Source organism: Phaethon aethereus, assembly GCF_964289735.1.
Source record: "Phaethon aethereus genome assembly, chromosome: 5".
In the NCBI taxonomy this organism is placed as follows: domain Eukaryota; kingdom Metazoa; phylum Chordata; class Aves; order Phaethontiformes; family Phaethontidae; genus Phaethon; species Phaethon aethereus.
Window position 1 is genome coordinate 2,226,475 of NC_138579.1, and position 16,246 is coordinate 2,242,720.

The 16,246-nt window shown below is 45.4% G+C and overlaps 1 protein-coding gene across 1 annotated transcript in view; it reads right to left on the bottom strand.

The window, feature by feature from the left end:
- Nucleotides 1-635: 635 nt before the first annotated feature.
- Nucleotides 636-16,246, bottom strand: part of MDGA2 (MAM domain containing glycosylphosphatidylinositol anchor 2) — a 390,338-nt gene continuing 374,727 nt past the window's right edge. Inside the window, exons 15-17 of the mRNA XM_082000249.1 lie at nucleotides 9,154-9,284; nucleotides 3,340-3,445; nucleotides 636-2,577 (exon numbers count right to left, since the gene is read on the bottom strand). Coding sequence (XP_081856375.1) covers nucleotides 2,489-2,577; nucleotides 3,340-3,445; nucleotides 9,154-9,284 — 326 coding nt within the window. The 3' untranslated portion in view covers nucleotides 636-2,488. The remainder of the gene's footprint in view (nucleotides 2,578-3,339; nucleotides 3,446-9,153; nucleotides 9,285-16,246) is intronic.

Sequence of the window (16,246 nt, forward strand, 5' to 3'; positions counted from 1 at the left end):
GCAAAAAAAGGAGCCGCCCAGATCGCACGATGGTCAGAGACAGAACAGGATCTGTAACAGGAGACTCTGCTGCAAAAAACCCCACGCATCCACCTCTGCAGGGCTCCTAGCCCATGACACACCAACCTCCTAAGCAGAAATCTGCATCGGGCTCTCACCACACCTGACCTGCTCCTCCATCCACAATTAAAATCCAGCGCTTGCCAGCAGGAAATTTGCTTTTTTTTTTTTTTTAAGGGTGCCAAACCTCACTGTCCATCCAGACTCAAGAGCTCCCACTGTCTTCCAAGCAGCCTTCCCACCGTGGTGCAGGGAACTGCAGATCCCATGAACCGCCTACTAACCAGGGAGCCAGCAGCATCCTCCGAAAGCTCCAGCCCCCGAGCATCACCAGTACGGACCGCTGTATCTTCAGACAACACCAGTTTATCAGGGGAAAAACCAAGCCATCCCAGTCGCACCCATCCGGGGCGCACGGGCACATTGCTCAACAAACACACATACCACTTGGCATACCTTACCTGGAAAGAGGCTTTATTGAACATAGCTGTAAAATTATCTCTTCAGTTGAATTACTGAATTTGCACAAACATTTCTCTACAGAATAAAAAAAATCAAGCCTTGTCATTGTTTTACTGCATCTCATTGTGCTTTTTATAATCATATTTGCAAATATTATACTGTTTGTTTGTTTTCGTGTTTGTACTCCAATTACTTGCATATCAGGTTTTTTTAATCCTAGGGTGTCGAGAGAACACAGAATAATAATAATAATTATTATAATAATTATAGTAATAATACTCTTCTTTAGACAAAAGTCTTTTTTTTTTTTTAAATGAAGTTAAAAGCTGAGATAATTTAAGGAAAAAGGTCTTCGAATTGTCATAACCAACTGTAAGGGAACTTTACAATGCAGTGGAAAACCGGCTGGCTAACGGTACGTGTTCGGGTAGCTCAAAACCCTTTGTACAGCTTTTATTTTTTTGTTGTAAAAGTGGATTTTTGTTTGCTTTGTTTGTTTGAATTTCGCTACAATAACAAAATAATCTTTCACGATCTGCAGAGAGTCTGGCCCCAGGGCAGAGGCTCTGCACCCTCGGTGCTTCGCTGGCGCCAGCTTTGCAGAGCTCCGCGGCTTGCTTGGCGTCCCGGGACGCGCTGCCGGCCCCCACGCGCACCTCCCCGTCCCGCTGGCGCTGGGGCCGGCTGCCTCGCGGGCGGAGGTTAGAGTAAGAAAATCACGCCTGTGTTTTACCACCTTCTGCGCTAAGTGTGGCTTAACAACCTTCTCCTCTGGTTGACCCACTTGATAACCTGAAAAAACAACAACAACAACAACAAAAGAGTGCTGCTCCCATTTCCAGGACCAACGGAAGCTATTTTCTAATGGATAATAAGCTGAAAGGCCATGGCTGTCTGGAAGGTTAAACAACAAATATCTCATCCGAAGGGGCTTACGCAGCAGCTTAGGTCCATCCATCTCCAGAAGCGGCTTCGTCTCCTTGCCTGCAGTCTGCACACCCAGGCTCCGTAGTTTGTTTAGAAAATAGTTTGCACAAACCACATTTTAGCAGTGCAAGCTTCTGTGTTGAAATTCTTATTATTATTTTATTTTTTTATTTTTTTTTTTTTTAAATCAGGCTTGTTTCATTGAAGGCACTTGGTTTCCATGGCAATTTATAAAAGACGGTGGTTTGGTTTCTTCACTTCATTAGAACAGATGACTTAGTTGGGGAGGGGAGAGGGGTGTTCGAGTGGCCGCAAGCAAACTCCGATAAGCCTGTGTAATATGTAAGCCCAGGTCGCACATCCTGGATAGTAATGCATGCAAAAGGAGACGGCATACAGTTATCAAGCATAGCCATGAGAAATGAAACATAAATGTCTTAAAACAGCTCTGATTTAGGGTTATTCTCTAGGGGAGGTGACAGCCAAAGTAGAAAGGGCCTACGTTTATTTAACTCTATACTAAAAACCTTCTTGAAGGGAAAATGAATGCCAGCTCTTCACATACCCTGTTTACAGTGAGGTGTTTCTCTCTCTCTCTCTGTTTTTATTTCCTCTCTCTCTCCTTCTTTCTTTTTTTTTTTTTGGCAGGCCATTAGGTTTCCATGGTAACAAGCAAACTATTCATTTGAAACAAAACCAGCCATGACTTTGTGCTTTGACAAGGGTTTCTATAGCTCTTTTCCAAGAGTTCAACCAGATGCTGCTGTATTCATCATTGACCGCAAAAGCACCTGAAGGTCTCTTCCTTACTTAGGCCAGATCCCGTTCTCACGTGTGGTTCATAGTGAGTTACACTCCTGTGATGCCTTTTATGTCCCCAGTGCTTTTAATTTTTTTTTATTTATCTATGTATTTATTTAACTTTTGAGTCAGTCAGTGGAGGAATCTTTGGTAGTTTGTTTTTAAATGTCCATTTTACAAAGACTCTTTCTTCATGCCAGTGCCTGGTGAATCTTTTGTAGCCTCTGCCAGGATAAGGTCACCTCTGATGACTTAAGACAGACATGAGGATGATAACTGGGATAAGTCGTATATGCGCTAATGTCCCAACAGCACCTGATCGTAAATCTACAAAAAGGGGGGAAAAAGGTAGAATTAAAGAGCTGCCCAGACACCGTCAGCATTGCTACAAGGCTCAGAAGATAACGGGCTCAGCCACCATAACCTGTCCTGCGCACCAATGCGGAGGCAGCGGGGCAGGACAACGGGGTGGTGCTCACCCGGATTGTCTTCGCTTGTCACACCAAGTGCCACTGACCTCCCTGGCAAAGCCCTGGTAGACACCAGGGACAGCACTCTGCAAGGTCACCTCCTACAGACTGGGGATGAGAACGGCACTCTCCAACTGAACGAGGCATGACACGTTGGGATAAAAACCCCACCTGGCTGTCTAGTGATGGTCCGAATTATAATGCACACATGAGGCTGGAGGGATGAAAGAAGGTCCACAGGGAATCACAACACTGACCTTCAATAATTTCATATTGTTTGGACCCCCTGAACATTTTTTAATGTTTCTTCACCTCTCTGCCCACCTCGAATCACGGCCGCCCAGCCCAGCCCCACGGCGGAGTGTAGCCCGCTGCTCTCGCCTCTGCCTAACGTCCCCCAGCCTTTCACTTGCATCTCTGCTAAACCAGCATCTCCCTAGCTGAACAAAGACATTTTGACTCCAGAGCCTGCTTCCAAGGAAAAGGTTTCACTTTAAGCCTCACCAGCTGAACCGACCAATATATTGTTCTCCTGCAGCAAATCCATTTTAGAAGGTGTCTCAAATTTATAACCACGAGGCACAACTTTCTCTCCACCCCGTGTGGAAGAGCCACTTACTGTTGGGTGGTTGGTCTGATTTCATACACTCGCCTTCCACAATTGATACATCATCAATGGCAATGTCACCTTCGATGCCAGGGCCCCGGATTCCTTCAAATATGAGCTGCAAAAAACATAAAGAACAAGCAGATCAGAGGATGACGAATGGAAAATGTTCAGCTGCATTTTGCATGGCATTGAACTACATCAAAGGTGGCCCAATCAGTCAATGGGCTTGGACAAATTTACAAACACTTTCTATGGTGCAGAAAATTGCAGCTGAGTTCGCACTTGCTGGTAAGGTGAACACAGAGGATGTGTGAGCTGTGGAGGCTTCTACGCTGCAGAACGAGCTGAAAAATAGCAGAGCTGCTAGTTGTCTGCCTAGTCGTCCGTCTGGTGTCTCCGGGTCAGCTTCGCCACTATGCTAACTGCAACGTGGGCATGTAAGTACGATGTTCCTGGAGCAAAGAGCAGGATTAAACGAAGGAAAAAATTTGAAGAGATCTGGGGTGTTTTTGTCTCAGAAACTGCTGCTACCCGAAGTGAGTGGCAGAGGCGCAGCTTGAAGAACAGCATCCTGCAAGGTGTTGGAGGACTGAGTATCCACTTGATCACAGACCGTATGAAAACACACCAGCCAGAAAAACTCCACAGTAAAATCAGGTTTCTGGCTCTCAAAGGTGGCCCAACCAGTCCCTCCCACCTCATCTCCCACACTGGCCTCATGCATCTGCACCCCGGCGGCAACACCCCGTTGTCAGGAGGACAGAAGCTGTCCCCCTGCAACCTTCTCCTGGGGGGACGTTTCCTGACCCATGAAAGCTTGGGAGAAACCTCTCAGGAAGCTGGGCTGGTGTCATTCACCTATAATGCAAAGCTAAATTTATCACAAGGGGTTGGGAAGGGACTACTTTTGATTTGGATCCCGAGGACCCACAATGATGTCCTCTGACTACATTGGTGGATTTCAGCTTCCCAGATCTCCTGCCGCGGCAGGAATTGATGACAGTGACAGCTCTGCTTCCCTCCTGCCCCTTTCAGTGGCTCATCATCATGTCTAGAAGCTTTGATCCCTTCTAGGAATGGTTCTATATTTATCAGAGAATATTATGATGTATTTTATCACAGAGAGAGTCAAGGTAGAGATTTTATTCCTCTTTAAGGCTTTAACCTCTGCTAAATGGATGTCTGTGATTGCAAGGTATTATTAGTCACTTTATTTATGTCAAATATTCCTAGTCTGAACCCCCAGCTGCTACACCTGGGAAGGGAAATGGTACCTGTATGGAGATGGGTGGCTTGTTGCAAGGTCAGTCATATTATTTGCTGTAATGTTTGCTAATAGCTATGGATGACTATTGCTCTCAAGAAACAAAATTATCCGCTCTCCTTCCCCAAACTTGATGTGATGCTGTCCTGCCCTACTGCTGTTTAATTAGCTTTGCAGAGGAGTAGACTCATTCCGTGTTGAGAGAAATTTACTTATTAGAAAACTTCAAAGCCTTTCTAAAGACATGAAGGAATTATGTAAGGAATGTATTTCCCAAGCAGCACCACTTGCAGAGTTATCTCTCTTTTCCCTCCCCCCGCCCCGTTCTTTGAAATATTTTTGGTTAACTTAGATGACGAGTTTTTTAACTTTAATCTGTAACAATATATACATGAAATTCAGTGAATTTTATAAGGGCATGCTGTGGCACTAATGGAGGCATTAATTCTTGGGGGTAGAGTTAATTTGGAAAAAAAATAATTAATTCCATCTAGAGGAAAATACTTAAATTACACTTCATAATGATCTAACTGCATCAGGGAGATGTCTGGGGCACTCAGATGGGCTCTCTCTATTGTCACTGATTTCAGCAGGACACAGATACGAGCCTCTTCTTTTGGCAGCTTCCGATGTTTCTTTGCTCATTAATACAGTTCAACCAGAGCTGCTCATTTGAAAAGAATACCTTTCATTATAAATGATGAGTAAACACTCAGGGCAGCAGAAGATGATCCTGTAAATCACAGGGGTCCAGTAGCGAGTCCAGCTGGATGAGCAACACCCAAGGACTGTATCACAACAGTGCATGATGCCACCAGACGTCACACTGCACACTCAATCCTCCGCCCTGCCTTTCCACAGAGGGCACGTCCCTCAACCTTGGCCACGTCCCTCAACCTTGGCCACCTCCCTCAACCTTGGCCACCGGCATATCTCATCCTTTTGCTAAGCTGAGCATCCCCAGTAGCTGCCTGACCCTGCAGCGGTAAGTTGGCAATATAAGGCACGTATTTACAGCCTGCCTGTTGTGTCCTAGGCCAGGCAGCAAGGTCTATGTTGGGAGCACTAAATAAACGTGAAAGCTGTGCATTCGGAGCAGGAGACTCCACTGGTATTTCACTGAAGTGCGACACTGTAGGTTAATTACTGTAACAAGGTGGATATTAATGCAACAGGGAACTGTAATTGGGAAAACAGTTAAGTTTTTCCATAATTTACCCTGTTGTCTGAAAACAGTGTCTCAAGTAATTAACCCTCTGACAATTTTTTGACTCTACCTCTGATGATGGGAAGTATTCAGCTCAAGAGGAAAGTGTCTTCTCCCCCAAAGTACAACTTGCCCTCCTGCTCCTTGCCAGCAAGCATATAACCAGTCAACGGAGTTTAAAGTCAAATATTTCCTGATAATGAAAAACACTGTTTCCAGACAAAAGGACTCTATACAAATATAACGGCCAGCATTTAATTAAAATCTGCATTTGGCAGTGCGTTTTATGGGCCTCAGAGACGGGTTGCTATTAGCCAGCTTGGCCACATGCTCCGAACAAATCACCGCAAGGCACGGAGCATAATCCAGCCTGCGGTTCACAGCTTTGTGCAGGAGGTGCCGGATGACCAGAATCTCTTATCAGTACGCTGCAAAACTTATTATCTGCATGTCTGTGACTTTACAAAGCTGTTGTTAAAAATACTGCATTTAGGTGAAGAATAGAGGGGCTCACACGTACAGCAAAGGCCACTCGGCTCTCTTAACAGAGGAAATGGAGATAAGCCCCTATAGTGCCTCCAGAGCTACCCCGAGTGTCTCCGGGGGATTCAGCTTGTGCTTCTTCAGCAGGATTTCAGACAGATTTTACTTTCCTCACCAGTCTCCTAATAAGAAGCAGAGAGGAGCTTCACAAATGTCCCCAGCCAGACAGCGTGATGACAAGGGTGTAAGGCCCTTACACTCGGCGTAAGGGGCTGCAAATCTCCGTGGTCATTTACTTAAGGGCAGATCAGTCCCTCTTCTGCCAAAAATGTCTTTGACACAAGAAGGTGTCAAGGAGAGTGTAGCTGAAGGCCGTGGCAGTGCTCCTCTTCAAATCTGAATTAAAACTGACACCTTCCTAGATGCCAGTGTGCAACGTATGACTTCCACATGCTCTCTTTGTGTTTATTCCTTAAAAATACTTAATTAGCGAATATCTTACTGAGATAGCTTTTATGCAATACTTTTTCTCATTCAAAGCACTGTAGTTCTCTCAGTTCTTCATGACAGAAGCTTTGTTATATATCACGGGGACTGGGAAGGTATAAAACAAATCCGGGCTGCACTTTTACCCATATAAGTTAACCTATAAAAAGTTTTAATTTCTGTGTCAGTGTATTGTTTTACTGCAAAGATTCACTTCAATTCACTCTCCTTAAATTTAACTGGGAGGTTTATATTCTTTCCTACTTAGACTCCTAAATGGAAAATAAAGTTTGCTTGATGCAAGAGCTGCTAAAAAAGTAATTTAAGGTTCCAACCACTCTGACATTTATTTGTTATATTTGCACAGAGCTTCATGGCTTTACATTCATTTTATGCTGAAGCCTTTAAACACAACAATATAAAAGGTGAAAAATAGCCAAGTAGAAGGGCTTCCATTCTGTGTGCCAGCTAGTGGCACCGGTGAATACGGTTCTAAAGCAACGCGAGTGAGGTGCACCAGTAACAGAAGTGACCCCTGTAACTCTTCTGAGGGCGACGGGGCCGCGCGCGAGGGCTGATGCTCAGACTCCACGGTGAAAGCAGCAACCAGGGTACTGGGAGCTGCTGGCCGTGGCCTCTGGCTGCTCTGCCAGTGCCCCACCTCGGACGGCCTCCTGCAAGGCAGACACCCCAGCTTGCCCTTCCACCCAAACCCCTGCCTGCCTCTCCGTGCCAATGAGGTGACCCCAGGTTTGCACCCATCACCCTCCTCCACTCCTCTGCATTGCTGGGGCCAAATCCCTGGCATGTCTCTGCCCCGAGCTGATCACAGAATCATGGCGTGGTTTGTGTTGGAAGGGACCTTAAAGGTCCTCTAGTTCCAACCCCCCTGCCATGGGCAGGGACAGCTTCCACTAGAGCAGGTTGCTCAAAGCCCCGTCCAACCTGGCCTTGAACGCTTCCAGGGATGGGGCATCCACAACTTCTCTGGGCAACCTGTTCCGGTGCCTCAGCACCCTCAGAGTGAAGAATTTCTTCCTTAAGTCTTATCTAAATCTAGTCCTCATCCTTCCCTCACTTCTGCTAAAGCCCATCCCAGGTCTCAGGAATCCCTCTCAGACACAACTGCGATCACTTCGGTTTCAGCTTCCCCAGCCGTCTCTTGTCTCCCTTTACCCGCCCATTTATACTGTTCAGATACTAAACCATTTTTCTCTCCTGCACTGTTCGGACTTCTTGGGTTTATCTTGACTTCACCAATGCAAAACTCACCCACTCTGATCAGCTCCCTTGTACTTGGCCCCATGCTCTGAGTGTACTTTAACACTCATATCCCTCTTCTCTGCGCTCTTCCTCTGCAGTTCTGCCACTTTGTTCCACTCAAACATCACGTAACGCTAGACTTCGCATATCCCTCTCCTTCAAGTTTCTTCTAAATTCCCCCCATGCAATGCTTCTGTGATCGCGTATGCCAAATCATGTCTCTTCTGTCATTGCCTCTCACACATGGAAATAAAAACAAAGGGTCAGGATCAGTAATTACCCACAAAGTGAATCCCAATGTGCATGTTTAATATAGCAGTTTCGACTTGCACCGAATGATTCTTTTTCCCAAAAGCCATTATCTCCCCCAGGGGACCTGGAGGTTACAGAGAGGGGACAGAGGAGCCTGGAGAGCATCGGACTGCAGGGCACAGCTTATGACTCCCATCTACCACGACGATGCTCCCAGCCTCAAACACACGAGCGCTTGCTCGCAGCAGCTGCCTTTTTGGGTCTGTTCCAGTTACAAACAGCTCACAGCGTGAATGACAACTGCCCATAATAGTCTATCAGCATCTCACTGTCAAACCAAAAATGAAACGTGTGAAAACCTGTCATAACCTGCGTGCGCCTAGTGAAGGAGGCGTGGAGCTCTGCCGCACCGGGAGCTCCGTGCAGGCAGCACTGCTGCTTTGGTACCTTTCAGCAAAGACTGAGATCATCCCTTTTTCTGCAGAAAATGCATGGATTTCAAGAGACTTCCTGCACAGGCACTGCACCATGGACCCTAAATATTTTTTCACAGGAAGTAATTTTGTATTCCAGTTGCTGATCTTAACTAAAAAATGTTTTATATCGGCTACCAGCATCTTCTGAAAACTGAAAGACATTTTGTCCCCAAGCAAATAGCTGCTGTTCTGCCATTAAAAGTGCGCATTACTAAGCTGTATGGGGCTCACCTATTTAAAGCAAGGAAAGCAATTATCTGTCCATAAAGCACCTTTCAGAGCTGAAATGAAGCTGTGAAATATAGTTTCAGAAGGAAAGGGTCAGCGTACGTGGGCTCGTCCTCCAAAACCTGAATACTCCCGTTCCCAGCGTGCGATGCACGAGCCATTACCTGAAATGAAGTCGGGGGGTTTATATTAACGCGGGCTTGGTTCCAGTGCTGTCCCTTATTTCCACTTGAAGACCACAGTGGGTTCTCTATCGCGGTCTGACCTTTCAATCGCAGGTAAACGTTCAAGCTTCCTAGAAGAGAGGTGGAGAACTGGAATTGGTTACGTGCTCTGACGGAGCAGGGATGCCGGGCTGGGTACAGCAGCAGTCCCCTGCTCACCCCCCTTCCCATTCTGCACGGGCCTCTGCTAGGTCTGAGCAGATGCGGGGAGTTTCTCGTCGTAAATTCAAAAACTTTTAAACCTGGGAGCGCCGTGAACCGGTGATGTGAATTCACAGCAGAGGTAAACTGAGCGCGCAGGGCGCGCGCTCCCCAGGGCGAGCAGGGCAGTCGCACCCATCGCTCCCTGCGGCTCAGGAAGGACACCGGGCTCCCCCGGGTGAGATTCCTGTGCTTTAGTGCAAACGAGGCATTTACAACTTCCTTATCCAAGGATAAATAAGCAACTTGGTTGCTTTATGCTTAGCTCTTGCTTGTAAAGACTGTCCAACTTCTTGTTTACTCTGTACATCGTTTAACTAATGGAGTGCCATAGAGCCTAGAAAATTTATCTCAGAGATAGCTGTGATGGCCTTACTGCTGCTAAGGAGCGTTTTTGAAGGACAACATAATCCTCTGAGTTAAAATAACCTCGGTACAGTCCCTCACTGTTGAGAAAAAACTCACAGACCTGGGTCCGTCCCCACTGCTGACCATTACATTACTGGTTCCAGCTCAGACATTATTTGCAACAGGTAACAGATTGTCTGCATTCATCAGCCCTTCTCTCTGGTTAACCTCACTGGCTCAGACCATGAACAGAAAACAGACTGTCTTGGTGCACCAAGAGACAGCAAATGCATCGACTTCGCTTGTAAGGGTTCAGTAATTCATATAGTTTGCAGATTTTGTTCCTTCTTGCCCACCACTGTTACCTGCAGAAGTGTGGGGCAGGGGTGTCTCTTTGTACTATGTAAATCATTGCATTTGCCTTCAATCGAGAAAGTTCAGACAGTCAAGTTCACACCAGACTACTGTTTTTTTAGGGTGTTGGACATGGCAGCTGGGAAGCTCATACAAATTATATTTGCAATGAAACCTCTCAGATCTGAAGCAGCTGCACAGTGACTCAGCTCCTGCTAATAAAAAAGTTCTTATTTCTAGCAATAGCAAAACTCAGTGCCTTGAAAAACATAAGGCTAAACGTGTAATGGAGCAGCAAATATTCTCATCACGGCCATTTCACCAGGGTGCCCAGAATGAGGCCATACATCTTCTCTGAAGGAGGTGGGGGAAGCGATGCTCGCCGGAGCGACTGGGCGGCACCGTGTCTCCCACCTGCCTCCCACTGCAGCGTTTTATTTTTCAGGGGAAGGTGCAGAAGCAGCGCAAAGAAATCACGGCTTTTAACAAGGGTAGTCTGTCTCTGCCTACACGCACGTTACTGGGTAAAATAAAAAGACCTGAAACAGAAAGGGCTTGCAAGAAGGCGAATGCTCAGGAGGGTTCTCTGGAGCAGCCCTGCAGCCCAGCCCAGCAATACGTCGCAGTGCTGCTCACAGCAAGCCCCTTCCACGCAGCAACCACAGCTCTTGGGCGAGGTTTATGTTATTCAGCTTAAACAGTTCTCCTTTCCTTCCCATCTGCTTCTCTCCAAGACTTTTTTTGACAACTGTGCTGGGTCTACGGTGTGAAAAAAGGCAGGGTCTTAGACAAGACTACCTAACTTTAAAAAATAGATCATCATATATAATGATATTTTTCTTAAAGACAAAAATCACTGCCCATATCCAGCAAGGGATGAATAGCTGGCTAATAGTTTCACCTGTTTGTACAGGCTGATACACAGGACTGTTTGGAATAACTGAATACTTTTGGTATCAAAAGCATGTAATTCCATCACTGCTGAGGTTACAGAGATTTAAGATTGTTCATAGCATACTCAGCTTCTCTGTGTCACATAATGTCTTCAAATTAATAGCAGAGTGATAGCAATCTTACTTAAAATACAAAATAGCCATTACTGCACCAGATAGGCTCAGTCGTTGCCCAGTATGTTGGTTAGTATGGATGTGCCACATCTAGTACGGATGGACCATTGCTAGATATGCACATACACCTGCCCGAAACATCGCCGAAACCTTAACTAATGGCACCTGCAACAGATGCTTACCCTTGAAATGCTGCCAGTGAGATTTTGGAAAAGTTACATGGCCTTTGCAAAGCTGATGTTGTCGGGGAGGATGGGTTGGCTATAGGCTTCATGCTCAGGTGTGTCCAGCAAGAATTTATTTACAGATTTCAAACTATTCCAAACTTCAGACAAATCGGTAATGAAGTGACTCCTGAGAAGGAGACAGAAACACTGGACAGGAGTAACAACTCTGAATTATGGGATAAAGTTTACTTTCTGACAGCATCCTGCCAAGAGGGTGCAGGGTGCTCTGGAGATTTCGCCAGCTGCACCACTGGGGTGACATTCTGAGCGCTCATCACAGTGCCAACACAAACAGCTCTCACAGTGTGCTCTGACAGCATGTTTTGCCTCCACTTTTTGTTTTGTGATGGCTCTCTAATGATAACAAAAATTAATGTTCCTGGAGCATCAATTAGAAATGCCCCAATTTGGGGTGGAGATGGAAAAAGCGGAAATACAGGTTGTTTTAAAAGATGGTGACAGCTATAATGGAATTACAGCCTCTTTGTGTCTCAACATAGAGACCATGTAAGGACAGAGCCTGAACACGAGCCAGCAGTGTGCCCAGGTGGCCAAGGCGGCCAACAGCGTCTTGGCCTGTACCAGCAATGGTGTGGCCAGTAGGAGCAGGGCAGGGATCGTGCCCCTGTACTGGGCACTGGTGAGGCCGCACCTCGAATCCTGTGTTCAGAGTTGGGCCCCTCACTACAAGAAGGATGTTGAGGTGCTGGAGCGTGTCCAGAGAAGGGCAACGGAGCTAGGGAGGGGTCTGGAGCACAAGTCTGATGAGGAGCGGCTGAGGGAACTCGGGGTGTTCAGTCTGGAGAAGAGGAGGTTGAGGTGGGACCTTATCACTCTCTACAATTGCCTGAAAGGGGTTGTGGTGAGGTGGGTGTTGGTCTCTTCTCCCAAGTAACTGGCGATAAGACGAGAGGAAATGGCCTCAAGTTGCACCAGGGGAGGTTTAGATTGGATATTAGGAAAAATCTCTTAGTACTGAGAGAGTGGTCAAGCATTGGCACAGGCTGCCCAGGGAGGTGGTGGAGTCACCATCATTGGAAGTGTTCATAAAACGTGTAGACGTGGCACTTCGGGACATGGCTTAGTGGGGATGATGGTGTTGGGTTAATGATTGGACTTGATGATCTTAAAGGTCTTTTCCAACCTAAATGATTCTGTGATTCTGTGACAGTGACTTTTCATTTTCTTGTTCTCCAACAATGGCTTATTGTTTGCTGCAAATCAAGTAATGGGAACTTCTATTTCTCTTACAGTTTAGGGAAAATCTACCTTCTCCTTTTGAAGCATGTGCAGCAAAGCACATGCACTTCCCCTGGCAGCCAGCACTCTCAGAGTTATCCCTATGTGATCTGTCAGGAATTACAATCTGACTTGTAAGTAAGAGCCATCTATCTCAGGTAAAGAAACACTTTATGTTTCTGAGTCTAACTGCCACGGCATGGGATGTAGGTCCCTGTATATCTCATCAGAGGTGTGCTCTAGCGTAAGTGCTAATCTCAGATCTGTGCTCTGCTTTCTGCAAAGACTCCCAGCTACCTCTCCTTATCGCTATAGAAATTTTCAGCCTCTTCTCCAGAGTCACCAAAGACGTGAACAGCAGGCACAGAAGCTGAGCTGCATAAACTGGTAGGCTGTTTGATTTCAATATAGTGCAACAGCCATATTCCCAAATTGATGTTACTGGGGTCACTAATTTTTAAGAATGGACAATGGAGTATCTTTTCCTCTAAACCTCCAAGAGCAATCCACACCAGCAACAGAGAATCATTGCAGGATGATTTTACATTTTACTAGGGATCCTTCAAAACCTTGCTGGAATACAGAAACGTTCCGCTGAGCACCAAAACTGTTTTGGAAACACAGTACTTTGCCCTTGAGACATTGGACTAATAACCCTAATACTGCTTGGAAATCTTGCAAGATAACTAATAACTGATAACTGATAACTAGGGAGAATAAAGCAACCCAGTGGAAATGCTGACTTGCAGCACCAAGGTTTGCTGAACAATGCTACAGCACTTTGGATGAAAAATCAAAGTTTAATCGCCATGTATCTTGCCTGAACACGCTGTCCCCCAGGCCCAAGGAAGGAACAGGCTGGAAGTTATTTAAGCCAAATTCCCCTGCAAGACACTTCAAATTTTCAGGAAAGTCAGGTCAAGAATCAGCAGCTTAAGGTTATTCAAAAGAGAGAGCCTTCAGCACGGAGATCATACTGAGGTCTCAGCAGCTCCTGTCTTGCTCTTGTGAAGAACTCAATGAGCTGGCAGTGCATATTTCAGCTGAGAGCTGCCCTGACTGGCAGCACTCATTCCCAAATGGGGATAAGAAGCACCTTCTATATTTTGGCTGCGAATTCTGGAACAGTGGTAAAGGGTCAAGGCTTCTTACAGCTTGTGATAATGCAGTAAATCTGTTTTAGCAATAAGATTTAGAATCACCCACAGAGGATTAATCCTTAATAAAATGCAACTGTTCTGAAAAAAATATTACCAATTAAATATTTCCCACAGAACTGGTGAGCTTAGAGGCACCTCTGGAGATTGTACTGTCCAAACCCCTGCTTAAAGCATGGTAGGTTACAGCAGGTTGCTCAGGACCATGTGCAACCGGATTTTGGATACCTCCAAGGACAGACACTCCACAACCTCTCTGGGTAACCTGTTCCAGTGTTTGACTACCATCATAGTAATAAAAAAATAATAAAATTTTCTTACATATAAATAGAATTGCCTCTATTTCAATTCGTGCCCATTGCTTCTCGTCCCATCCCTGAGCATCTCCGAGCTCCACCGTCTTCACACCCTCCCTTCAGGTATTCATACACATTGATAAGATCCCCCTGAGCCTTCTCCTCTCCAGGCTGAGCAGTCCCAGCTCTCTCAGCATCTCTGCATGTGAGAGATGCTCCAGTCCCTTCATCATCTTTGTGGGCCTTCACTGGACTCTCTCCACTAAGCCCATGTCTCTTTTGTCCTGGGGAGCCCAGCACTGGACCCGGCACCCCAGCTGTGTCTCACCAGTGCTGAGCAGAGGGGCAGGATCCCCTCCCTCGACCTGCTGGCCACGCTCTGCCTGGTGCAGCCCAGGAGGCTGGTGGCCATCCTTACCACAAGGGTGCATCTTCCAAAACACTGTGTCATGATTAGGTTTGATTCATCTGGGCAAATCATCGTGTTACAATAACCTCTTTCCTAATCCAAAGTAATTTCCAAAACCACAAACCTTTAAAAACTCATTCAAGTAGCTACCTCATCAATACGACTATTCATACAATAATCACGTGCTTAAATCATTGAAGTCTTAGAATACCATCACTCATTACGTTTTTCTTTTCATTATCCTCATGTGAACCAATTCAGTGATAGAGTTCACATCTGGGGAATCAAATAGTGTATATTTGCTGATTTCATAATTTATTTCTTGTATGCATGTTGCATTCTCATGTGTTTCATAACATTTTATCATTATGAGGAATTAAAATATTGAATTTAGAAGACATGCATGAGTGTGCATTCGAACCCATGGCTGATATTATTAATTAATTTACTATTTTTCTGTCAGTCCACTCTTTAAAGACCGAATACTGTCATTTTGTACAAAGCCATTCAAAAGTAGATAATTTTGAACATTAGCTAAAATGATGGCAACTATACTTTATAACATTACGGAACAAAAGTCATATCGAGCAATTTTGGACAAATAAGTGTCCACGTTGTCATGAACAAATCCTGTGTAACTATGATCACTAATCATCATCGTCACCATCTTCACCTGTGGGTCAGCTCCTTCATCAGCCAGCATTATACATGTCAATTCAAGAAATTCTACATAAACAAGAAAGGACAATCTCAGCAAAAAAGCTAAGGACACAGATACTTGCTGAAAAGGTAGCCTCAGAAAAAAAAACAAAATTGAACCAATGAGATGTCACTGTTTTGTGGAAAGACATCAGCCTCCAGGCTGTTTTTCTTATACTTTATCCCAACCTGAAGGTATTCCAGAAAAGTTCTTTTACCATTTATGTTTGTAACTTTTTTGTTCACTGTCAGATACCAGTCTGGTATATGACCATATGGGGCAGTTTTTTTTTTCACTAAGCATGGCATAGCTCAATCACTTCCTTCCAATAAACATCCAAGCTCCGGCTGCAAAGTAGATCCAGGAGAATTTAGACCTGGGGCTGTCTTCATGTGCTCAGCACTGCAGAGCCAACTCACCAAAAACTAAGTGAACTTGTCTGCTCTATTTAAAACCTGAAGTCTGCCTGGAGGCAGGTGAAGGTTTCCCGAAGCAACCACCCGAATGCACTGTGAGGATGTGCTTGCCCTTGAAATATGTATAAAAATACATCAAGTCAGGTCAGCTTTGTGCTGGAAAGCCTCTTGACACACTGGTAAGCACTGAGCACCCCACAGGGATTTACAGGATTTATAAAAATTGGCTGTCTATCATTTATACTTTTATATTTTCCCACAGCTCTTTTCATTATACGCAAAGAAATTAAACGTGTGTGTTGAAAGAGCTATGACTAAAACCAGACTTACAGATACACCTTGAAAATATATACTCCCACAGCTTGTGAGTTTGTGAGTGAATTGTTCATGACTTTTACAAAAGAACCGTGTGCTGCATCGAACAGAGGCTTTGCCGCTCCAGCTGCCAGCACTTGAGGAGGGCTGCTGCTAGTTGCTTGATCCCGAATTTAGCAAGGAGTGACTCAAAACACTGTGTTAGTATCAGGCAAAGTCCTTGCAAATACCACCTTTTCTGTTTTCATGCTCTAAAGTTCCCTGCTCAAAACCTCAGGCGTGCACGAAGCACTTCCCAGCTGTA